Raw genomic sequence first — 10,775 nt, forward strand, 5'->3', positions numbered from 1 at the left:
GTGTGTGTGTGTGTGTGTGTGTGTGTGTGTGTGTGTGTGTGTGTGTGTGTGTGTGTGTGTGTTTTTGTTTATATTACATTGTGGGGACCAAATGTCCCCATGATGTAATATAAACCTGAGTTCACCTACATCGTGGGGACCAGCCAGCGGTCCCCACAATGTAAATGGGTTTATAAATCATATAGAATGAGTTTTTGTGAAAAAGTAAAAGTTTGCACAGTTTCCTGTGAGGGTTAGGTTTAGGGGTAGGGGCAGGGTAGGGGGATAGAATGTACAGTTTGTTCAGTGTAAAATGCATTGAAGTCTATGGAAAGTCCCCACAATTCACAAAAACAAACATGTGTGTGTGTGTGTGTGTGTGTGTGTGTGTGTGTGTGTGTGTGTGTGTGTGTGTGTGTTTTTGTTTATATTACATTGTGGGGACCAAATGTCCCCATGATGTAATATAAACCTGAGTTCACCTACATCGTGGGGACCAGCCAGCGGTCCCCACAATGTAAATGGGTTTATAAATCATATAGAATGAGTTTTTGTGAAAAAGTAAAAGTTTGCACAGTTTCCTGTGAGGGTTAGGTTTAGGGGTAGGGGCAGGGTAGGGGGATAGAATGTACAGTTTGTTCAGTGTAAAATGCATTGAAGTCTATGGAAAGTCCCCACAATTCACAAAAACAAACATGTGTGTGTGTGTGTGTGTGTGTGTGTGTATATATATATATCAGAATTTTATATATATATATATACTAATATTTATTTTGGAAAAAAATTTGAGTTTACGAATCAATGAAATAAAAAATAAAAAAAAGTTTGAACTATTTTAACAAATTAATGAACATCTGTTTTTCTGAAAAATGTATGAAAAGTTTGAAGTATTTATGAGCAAATAACAGATGGATTTGTTGACCCATATGGTGAAACTATTCCAATGTAGAAAATTCAAATCCAATGTCAATCTAAACAAGCCTTTAGAACATGATAAACATTTTTTTTTTTTGAGTGTGGAGATGTATTCTGTTCAAACATTGACAACAAAAGCAACCTGCACACTAATGTGTATGCTTGTTATATATTTTTATTTATTTTGTGGGAATGCATCTTGTGTTCAAATTTCTAGGGCCTCATTTTGAATGTGCTTTGAAGACCTTCTTTGGACATCTACCTTAAAAAGTCTCATAATTTGCTTCCAATATCCACAAAGCATTTGCTTCTGAATCCAGATGAATCCACTGAACCTGCACATAAAAACAAACATTCCCTAAATACAATATAGTTAAACAATGATAAAACTAAAATAACACTGCTGCCCAATGCTGGTCACAAGAGTATAGTATTATTAATGAGCTTTTATCTTTTTTGCTTTAGTGGTTTTATGTACTTCTGTCATGTTTTAGTTTGTTTTTAAAATATTTCTAGCTTTAATTTAATTTCAGAAGTATCAACATTTCTAATTTTCATTTATTTCAGTTAATGAAAACGATTTTGAATAGTTTTAGTTTCAGTTAACAGTAGCAAAAAGCCCAAAAGGCTGTATTGCTGCTACCACCATTAATCAATTATTTCTAGATTAGTTTGATGACATTTCTCCATAAGAATGTTTTAAACCATTAGAGACTCACTGCTCAACAGAGAAGCTATTATATTTGAGCAGTGTGATCATGTTGACACTCCATACATCAAATTTCACACAATATTTCAGAGATCGAGAAATCGGCCTGTTTTAAATCAGAACTAGTTTAAACGAATGACTCTTTTAAGTAGTTTTTTTTATTATTAAACATGTGTAAGCAAAACTAAAGCTGAAATGTTTCGCCATATAGCTTGTAGTAGAACTAGCTACTTTCTCTAAAGGATAGAACTCAACTGATCTTAGTTAGTAGAAGTAGCTAATAGCTTTTGCTAGCTACAATTTTTGAGTAGCTTACCCAAGACTGCTTGTGACTCTGCTCTATGAAAAAAAACAACAACAAAAAAAACATCAACATGATTTGTTTAAACCGAGTAAGACTGTTGGCTTACATATGTCTCATCCTTTTGTTGGTAATGTAGGGCCAGGCACTTAACAAGCTGCCTGACTGGTGTTCATCTGCAGGTTTGGCTCGCTCGCTAACAGTGGACGCAATCTGACAGCCTGTTCTCCAAGAGTGGGCTTAACATTGAATCGTCCTATTAAGAAGTCAAGCAAAAATATTCAATGTAGTTTTTACTGAAAATATGTCATAAGCTAAGCTCTACAATAACAAATCCTACCACATGACACACACATCTTAAGGCAAACCGAAATGATTCAATGACTGTTACTCACTTGGGTCTTGAGTTCTCTCCTCTTTTCTCTGTTCTATGTGCCTGTGTATGATTGCAAGGACCTTGCGCTGATTGGTGATGATATTTGGTTCTGCTATAACCTCACTGAGACTCAAGTTGCTCTTTATGGCCACTGAGGCTGTGGAGCGAGCCACCATGGGCAACTGGTCTTGATAAGCCTTATCTGTGAAGCCTTGCTCCACCTGCTGGATGGTTTGGATCCTACAGGACGCATAAAACAAGCCAAATGAAGACGAGGTGTGACATTAATTAGTCCTTAGCATTTAAAGCATATGTGACTCATTACAAAATCATGCCTGCAAGCCCATTTGCATATTTATAATACACACTTAATGCATGTGTATTATCAAGCTCCTCATTTTCATTCAAACAGAATGTTATCCATCAGAGATTGATTGTATCATGAGAAGTGAGCTTTATACTGTATCCAAAAATGGAGAAAAACAAAACGTGAGTTTAGAAAAACAATGCCATCTGATTTACATGATCTGATGGGAAAGGAAAGCTCACCTTCTGTTGGTCAGTATGGTGTAAATCTCCTGCACAAGAAGCTCTGCAGCTCCAGGTTTACAGTGGATTGTGCCATCTATGATCTCCTTCATCAGACTGATGTTTTGCTTCACAAGAAACTTTTAAACAACCAAAGAGGCTAGATCTTTATTAAACTGGTGTCATTTAAAAATAGGGCCAAAGCATATAGATATATCAGTAAACTAAATTAAATGAATTATTTTCATGTCACTTAGTGATCATTTCAGCAGGGTATCAGACTCACTTTCTCAATCTGGGACCAGTTTGATTGTTTGGCAGGCAAGGAAGCTCCATTGTCATAGGAATGCATATGAAAATCCCCAGGGAAGTACCAGGAAAATATTTCCGCCACTAGGTATCCATTGGAAAAGTCTCTTTGGTCGAAAAAGAGAGCAAGGAACGTGTATAGCACATTTCATCCTTAATGATAATTCAAATTAGTTTATTTATGATTATAAAACCAAGGGTTTAATACTAATATTTTATTCAGGATAGCCGGAAGTTAACTAAATAGCGAAACAGACCTGTAATTGAATATAAACTGGATGATTATGAGTTGTTAGACATCTAAACTAACCAGCGATACACTATATTTAAGATTTTATACGTAACGTTAATAACGTAACGTAACAAGTATAGGGGACTCCAGAGCCGCTGTTATCTTCTTTACTCACCTGCGCACGTTTTTTGGAAAAAACGTTAAATCAAGACTTTGCAGCCACTTCAAAACCTCTCGTGGAATACCAGCCTTCTTAGGTGACTGTGAATAGGCCATTTGTAATAATGGGTATCGACAGAAACTCACATTTGTTTGGCGAACAGAACCCCTGCATTCATTGTTTACAGTTGCATGGAAACAAGCTTGAGGACACGCGCTGAAGTTGATGTGCTGCCACCTGCTGGCAGTTCATATATTTGATGTGTAGAGCATTGGGCTGCGTTCCAAACGTGATAAATCCACCTCTGAAGGGCACTTCGGAGTCATAAGAATCATTGCCGCCATATTGAAGGGTCGTTTTAAACCAAAGTGCTAAAACTGGCCATGCACTTCAAATGGCCCTTTGGAATAAAGGATTTCGAAGGATACAAATGATGGACACTTTGCTCCTTGTTCTCTCACAGAAGAAAAATCTCTTCGTGGTGACTTTAAAGACACACTGAGTCATTGGAATTAGTTTTAAGTGGAAGAAGATGTGTTATTTATTTGTTAAAGTAAGATGAAGAAGATGGGGCGCTGATCACAAGTTTATAAAATTATTCAAGTAGGCTATTTGTATACCAAGTATATCGTTGGCCTATTCTTGTCAAAACATGCAACAGAGATTATTATTAAATGGAAAAAGGTAAAACAGCTTTTATTTTAAATTATTAAAGGGATAGTTCACCCAAAAATGAAAGTTTGATGTTTATCTGCTTACCCCCAGCGAATCCTAGATGTAGGTGACTTTTTGTCTTCAGTCGAACACAAATGATGATTTTTAGCTGCAACCGCTGCCATCTGTCAGTCAAATAATGGGAGTGGATGGGAACTTCTGCTATAAGAGTAAATTAAACTTGCTTAAACAAATCCAAATTAAACCCTGCAGCTCGCGACGACACATTGATGTCCTTAGACACGAAACGATCGGTTTGTGCGAGAAACCGAACAGTATTTATATAATTTTTTACCTCTAATACACCACTATGTCCAACTCCGTTCAGCAGTGATGTCTGATCGCGCTCTGACAACAGAAGTGATGTCTCGCGCATATACTTCAATTTAAATTTTCGCGCTGTTGTGACGACGCATGACAAGTGACAACATTAACATGGCGGATGTAGTACGTCCGAATTCCATTCATACTACCCATATTCATACTATATAGAACGTACTGTTTTAACGGTCGGGAAGTACGTTCAAATTCAAATGTAGTACCTAGTCATGTAGTATGCGATTTCGGACACAGCCTAAGACATCACTTCCATTGTCAGAGTGCGATCAGACATCACTAACCGATGCTGAACGGAGTTGGACATAGTGGTGTATTAGAGGTAAAAAATTATATAAATACTGTTCGGTTTCTCGCACAAACCGATCGTTTCGTGTCTTAGGACATTAATGTGTCGTCACGAGCCGCAGGTTTTAATTTGGATTTGTCTGAGCAAGTTTAATTTACTCTTATAGCAGAAGTTCCCATTGACCCACATTATACGGCTGACAGATGGCAGCGGTTGCAGCTAAAAATCATCATTTGTGTTCTACTGAAGAAACAACGTTACCTACATCTTGGATGCGCTGGGGGTAAGCAGATAAACATCAAATTTTAATTTTTGGGTGAACTATCCCTTTAATTATACTAAGTCTAACTATATAATAATACTATGATGGCCTGCCTAGGATATCATCTATATTGTAGAAAGTTCTTCATAGCTTTAGGAAGGGGCAAATGTGGTAGAAGATGAAGTCGGGAACGTCCCATACTTTCTCTGATTTGCTGACGGCACAGATGACGTAGAGAACGGGGTGTCGCTGCAAAAGGAACACAGCTGATAAGGGCTGATGTGGTAAAACATGCAAAAGTAAAAACAAAACATCAATGACTTGTGAGCCTACCTTCATAAATCAATAGGAAGCCCTCTGTAAGGCTCCCTGGAGGAGCAACCTCTACGGGCCGTTTATACTCCAGGTTGCGTGCATTTATATCTGCCCCAAATTCCAGCAGGAGCTTCACTATGCTTACACAGTCTTTCTGGGCTGCTGCATGAAGAGGAGTCTCAATAGGTGTGCCTCTCTGCACATTTGCACCTGTGATTGTGAAAATGCAGTAAAATATTAGTACAGTATGGGTTATTTTCTGAATATTAAGTGTAACTTTTAGTGTGAACTAGTAGTGAACATTTAATTGGTGATCTTTCTTGGTTTAAATGTTTTTGTTTAAGTGCTATAACCGGGTCGCCGATGCATACCAACCCAGAAAATGTGAAAAAAGGACAACCCAGTGACTTTTTTGGGGGAAAACCTTTCTCTGCAAGCATGTGAAAAAAAACGAGCCGTTCTGATTTCACTCCCCTTGTGATGTAGGAAGGGGATCTTATTATAATATTACTGCCCCTTAATCTGTATGTTTCCACCTACGATGCCGCCATTTTGTTTTCGCAAGCAACAACAGTGTACCAGTAACACTGGTCCTGGAGTGCAGCTGTCTCGCACAGTTTAGCTACAACCCTAATCAAACACACTTGAATGTCTTCAGGATTACTAAAGCTACATAAAGGAAAGTGAGTTGGGTCAGAGCAAAACTCTGCAGGACGCAGTGGAGTAATTTTATTTTTGAAGGAAAAGTGAACAAATAAATTCATATACCAGAATGTGAAAGTCATTTTACACCAGACTGCTTTACACACGTCGGTCAGTAAAACACAAACTGTTCATGATCCAATTTCATATATATTGTGTGATGTTTGCAAATTGTCTTTCTGAATGTGTTTCGTTAGCACATTGCTAATGTACTGTTAAATGTTAACATTGTTTCTTACTGTATTCACAGAGACCACAGCCATGTCATTATTTTCTTTTTTAACCCGAAAATGCTTGTAGTCTGTTACTGTATAATTCATAAACGTAGCTTTAGCCACGTTAGCTGTACAGCACGCTATCAAACTCATTCAGAATCGAATGTTAGCAAACATCCACAAAATACATGCCATACGTGATCTGATATGCTGCATCACAAACAGTTTGTAATGATCCAGTTTGAGAGTTATATTTGCTGTGTGAGCTTCTCCTGTATTATTTATGCCTCAGTCAGTGTATTGGAATCCCCAATAATAAGGTCACTTTTAAAAAAAAATAAATTTGACTGATTGATTGAACCTGTGTTGTGAATGTGAGTTTACATTCTGTAATGAGATAAAACATTTGACTCTTTAGAGCAGATTTCTTTTTTTAACCGTTTTCACTCACATTAAAGGTGCTAAAGAGGATGTTTTGTTTTATAAATTTTTGCAATATTACTTGAAACTGTCTTTAGTAACTGATAAAAGACTATTTATTAGGTGCACTGAAAGGAATAATATTAATGTACATCATCTGTGCACGAGGTAGGGCCTTAAAAACATCAGCCAATCGTTTATGCTATCATTGCGTAAACGATTGGCCCTCTGGCTTGTCAATCACTGCCATGATGTTCCTTGTGAGAGACGAGCGCAGCTGCGTGCTCCAGTAACTTTCCACACTCCACAGGCGCCGCATGCAATGTTTTTGTCAGGAGACAGGAGTAACAACTGCAGATTATGAGTTACCTGCGGTGAGTCCGACATAATGAATCCACTAACACGACACAGCGAATGCCGGTGGTAAACACTCGTTTTCCAATACTCGTGCACAAGTTTTGGGAGGCGTTCCTTTAAAATTAGCTGTGAAGGAGGGGGGCTGTTCTTACGCATGCGCTCATTTAAAAAACTCAGTAACAGTCTTTGGATTCTCAGTCGATGAAAAAATCCTCTCCATCACCTTTAACTGGTTTAAACCAGTCTGACACTGAGCTGACACTCTGTCAGAGTGGTTACTAAATCAATATGAACTTAATTGAAAAATGAATTACACATTGCCAGGTTGTCATAAAATTGCTATTTACATTTACTGCACAGCTAGTTAGCAGTGCGAATTTTGGCTTGTTTACCTCCATCAAGCAGCATGCGGGCACATATGAACTCCTTACACCGACAAGCACTGTAGAGAGGGGTGCCCATGTGAGGGATTTCATAATCCACATCCGCGCCCCATGCAAGCAGCGCCTCCACACACTTGCTGTGCCCTTTTGAATGAGACAATATAAAACCATGTCATATTAGGAAGCTAGCTAATCAGTGTACCATAGTCCTTCACAAATCAAATTTAGCCCTAATTAGTGTCAATGTATACCCACCCCTACTGACTGACTCATGTATGGGTGAAGGCTGGAATATAGCCAGGGCCTGTGGTCTGGCGTCACTCTGCAAGAGCAGCTCTAGACATGCCAAACTGCCAGCTGAGCAGGCATGAAACAATGGAGTCACACCATCTATAGTTGTCACATTTACCTGAACACACAGAACAACAGCTGAAATAAAACACTGAAGAACAGCATGTTTTACAAAATGACATTAAAAAATAGCTGAAAACAATTAAAAAACAAAACAAATTCTGTTTATTTTTTTTATTTCACAATTTTTTGTGGTAAAATTGGTTAAAATACTTTATAATGTAATATGATTTTTTTTTAACATAATTAAACAAATCAAATAAACATATACTGTATTTCAGTGTAACATAGCAAATATCTTTCACTGTGTTACAACAAGCTAAGCTCAGTAAAAGAAGCCTAGGCCATTGCTAATCAAGACCTCTGAAATGAAAGTGTTACCAAGCAGCCCTGCAGAGACTAACGTTGGCTCCGGCATCTATCAGGGCTCTGGCACAGGCAAAATGGCTCCGTACGCACGCCTCATGAAGAGGACTAATGTGGTCTATTGTCAGCACATTCACACTGTGGCCCTGAGGACAGATTAAGAGGAATGAATATTGCATTTGAATGTGCAGGATTCTTTTATTCCAGATGGTGGCAGCAATGCCCTTTCACTAAGGTGCATTATGGATTGCAGCATTCACCTCTACACCAAATGTGTATTACATTACAAATCCGATAGAGTGCATGAGATTACATGGTAGAAATGCTACACACATTAATACAAGTACATATTTCTTATCTAACAGTTCAACTAAAGGTCATTTAAATGGGAAATTACCTGAGCAATGAGGGTCTTAAGGGCCAGCAGTCGTCCTTGGCTGGCAGCATCATGAAGAGGGGAACGGTCTGCCCAAGACCCTGGAGAAGAAAGAATAATTAAAACAGTGAGATATATATATATATATATATATATATATGTATATGTGTGTGTGTTCTGCATGTGACTGCACACACAAAATTACATATATACTGCTGTGTGTATATACATATATACATATACATATTATGTTAATATGTCATTGTTTCCTTATTTTACAACATTGCTTTCTGTTTATTTTCAGATGCAAATGGGATTTTCCCAGATTTTCACTGCATACATATAGCACCATCACAAAAGCTGATATGCTAGTGTACACACCTGAGTCAATATCCAGTATAACTGCTGATGCATTCCACACGTCATCATCATCATCGTCACCTCCCTTCATCACTCACTCAACTACAGTATATACTATCCTTCGAGTTCAGAACATAAATAGGACCTGTTGTAAACATCTCAGAAATCTGTCTTTTTTGATTTCCCTTCTTTTAGTCCCACATTCAAGAACAATTAATTCAAGAACACAACTCACTTTTCAACTCAGGATATTGTAATTCGGTCCACGTACACACACGAAACATATCAAAGCACCAACCTTGGCTGGTTAACCAGCTCAGCAAGACTTCCACTTTGACAGAGCTTGAGTCCCTTCAGGAAAATGTTTTCTCCTTATATCATTTTCTTCAAAAAAATGCATTAAGAGTCACTGTGGCTGTCTGGTGTTTTTATCTCTGTTGCCCTACTTAAGTTACTTAGTAAATGCCAGACTATGGCAATCCCCTGTGACTATCCCCCGTCTCTGTTCCTCTCTCCCTGATCTTAAACTTGGAGAAGCAGTTTTCTGAGATGCTCTGCGAGACAACTTGTTTACACCAAAGCCTTCACTGCTGTTGATACGGCCCGGCTACACTACTCAAAATCCAGCAGACAAGAGTCTGGCTGCACAAACGCTTGATTGACTAAAGATTACTGTGTTCCTTGTATAGTCAAAGGGGAGGGGGGTGCATGGCCTCAATTCTATTTATGTAACACTGTAAACAGCAGCCTGGCAGCCATTCCTGGGCTTTGCGTCGCAGGCATACTTTGTGAACTTCCATGTGCTTGATGTTGCATGTTTATGATCTGTGGTCATGTGATCGTGCTGTGATGCATTGGAATGCAGAAATGATACTTCTTGAACTGAAGTGTTTAAAAAGCATATCTAAGATACTATAATGTAAAATAGTTCTCCCTGTTGTGGTCCATATCACATGCAATGACAGCAATAAAAGCTACACTGCAAGAAAACCATTGTGCAATAATAATATTTCCAATGATCCATATATACTGTATCCTCCTAAACAGGCTGTCATAAAGGGCAAAATGCTGGCAACTGGAAATGAACTCCACGCAAGTGGTGAGCAGTGATGTAAGTGTGCGCTCTACTTACCATGCCCTTGACCATTATCATAGAACTCGGCTGAAATCCGGGCAGCCTCCTTACGGTTGCCTTTGATGATGTAGAAATGTGTGAGTAGATTAAGGGTAATTCTAACGAAAAGTTTGAAGCAGAAGAGGGCCAGGATGGTGAAGTAAACATTGGACAGCTGTGCTGCGAATGGCCTGTAATCCTCAGTGGTCTCTCTCATGGCTGTTTTAAGAATGTTTTGTGGCAGGATAAGCAGAGTGCAGTGCACTGCCTTATGCCACCCCAACAGCACCCCCCATGCACTTGGGTCCTTACTGCAGCTCAAGTATGATTTGGATTTCAATTGTTTCAAAGGAAACGTTCAAAATGAATATTCTGTGTGGTTTCACCAGCTGTATGCTTGTTTTCATGCAACACTAAAGACAGCTTTCATACTAGTGACCTCATCTGTCAATCTCCTAAAAAGCCCATAAAGTAGTCCATACAGTGTGATAGTGTGAATAAATATAATGTAAATGAGCAGTGTTAATGAACACATTACATGTAATGCGAGTTACGCAATCAGATTACTTGAAGTAACTAGTAAAGTAATGCATTACTTTTACATTTGCAACAAAATATCTGAGTTACTTTTTCAAATAAGTAACGCAAGTTACTTTCTGTTCCCATTTATTGACTGACAGCTCTCCTGTCCCCATGTTGAGAAAAA

The 10,775-nt window shown here is 38.4% G+C and overlaps 2 protein-coding genes across 2 annotated transcripts; both read right to left on the minus strand.

Annotated features, from left to right (window-relative positions):
• Window positions 1-1,087: 1,087 nt before the first annotated feature.
• On the minus strand, window positions 1,088-4,285 carry spata4 (spermatogenesis associated 4). Its single transcript, XM_067380492.1, has 6 exons — window positions 3,525-4,285; window positions 3,095-3,224; window positions 2,830-2,948; window positions 2,300-2,520; window positions 2,014-2,160; window positions 1,088-1,229 (listed from the first exon to the last, which is right to left on the minus strand). Exons 1-5 carry the CDS (start codon window positions 3,623-3,625, stop codon window positions 2,054-2,056), a joined length of 678 nt encoding a protein of 225 aa, XP_067236593.1. The 5' UTR covers window positions 3,626-4,285; the 3' UTR covers window positions 1,088-1,229; window positions 2,014-2,053.
• An 888-nt stretch (window positions 4,286-5,173) lies between these two features.
• asb5a (ankyrin repeat and SOCS box containing 5a) lies at window positions 5,174-10,530 on the minus strand. Its single transcript, XM_067380611.1, has 7 exons — window positions 10,088-10,530; window positions 8,617-8,696; window positions 8,258-8,365; window positions 7,758-7,911; window positions 7,512-7,646; window positions 5,444-5,635; window positions 5,174-5,359 (listed from the first exon to the last, which is right to left on the minus strand). The coding sequence occupies exons 1-7, from the start codon at window positions 10,284-10,286 to the stop codon at window positions 5,232-5,234; spliced, it is 996 nt and encodes a 331-aa protein (XP_067236712.1). The 5' UTR covers window positions 10,287-10,530; the 3' UTR covers window positions 5,174-5,231.
• Window positions 10,531-10,775: the final 245 nt, after the last annotated feature.

This window comes from Chanodichthys erythropterus, chromosome 1 (assembly GCF_024489055.1).
Source record: "Chanodichthys erythropterus isolate Z2021 chromosome 1, ASM2448905v1, whole genome shotgun sequence".
Taxonomy (NCBI): Eukaryota; Metazoa; Chordata; class Actinopteri; order Cypriniformes; family Xenocyprididae; genus Chanodichthys; species Chanodichthys erythropterus.

Excerpts from the sequence above, each read along its gene's own strand:
- spata4 (XM_067380492.1), bottom strand. The coding sequence starts at position 3,625 with ATGGCCTATTCACAGTCACCTAAGAAGGCTGGTATTCCACGAGAGGTT. Across the intron at positions 3,225-3,524 it reads TTTCCAAAAAACGTGCGCAG|AGACTTTTCCAATGGATACC; the intron begins GTGAGTAAAGAA and ends TTTCGACCAAAG. Across the intron at positions 2,521-2,829 it reads ACCATACTGACCAACAGAAG|GATCCAAACCATCCAGCAGG; the intron begins GTGAGCTTTCCT and ends TGCGTCCTGTAG.
- asb5a (XM_067380611.1), bottom strand. The coding sequence starts at position 10,286 with ATGAGAGAGACCACTGAGGATTACAGGCCATTCGCAGCACAGCTGTCC. Across the intron at positions 8,366-8,616 it reads TTAAGACCCTCATTGCTCAG|GGCCACAGTGTGAATGTGCT; the intron begins GTAATTTCCCAT and ends ATCTGTCCTCAG. Across the intron at positions 5,636-7,511 it reads CCGCATGCTGCTTGATGGAG|GTGCAAATGTGCAGAGAGGC; the intron begins GTAAACAAGCCA and ends TCACAATCACAG.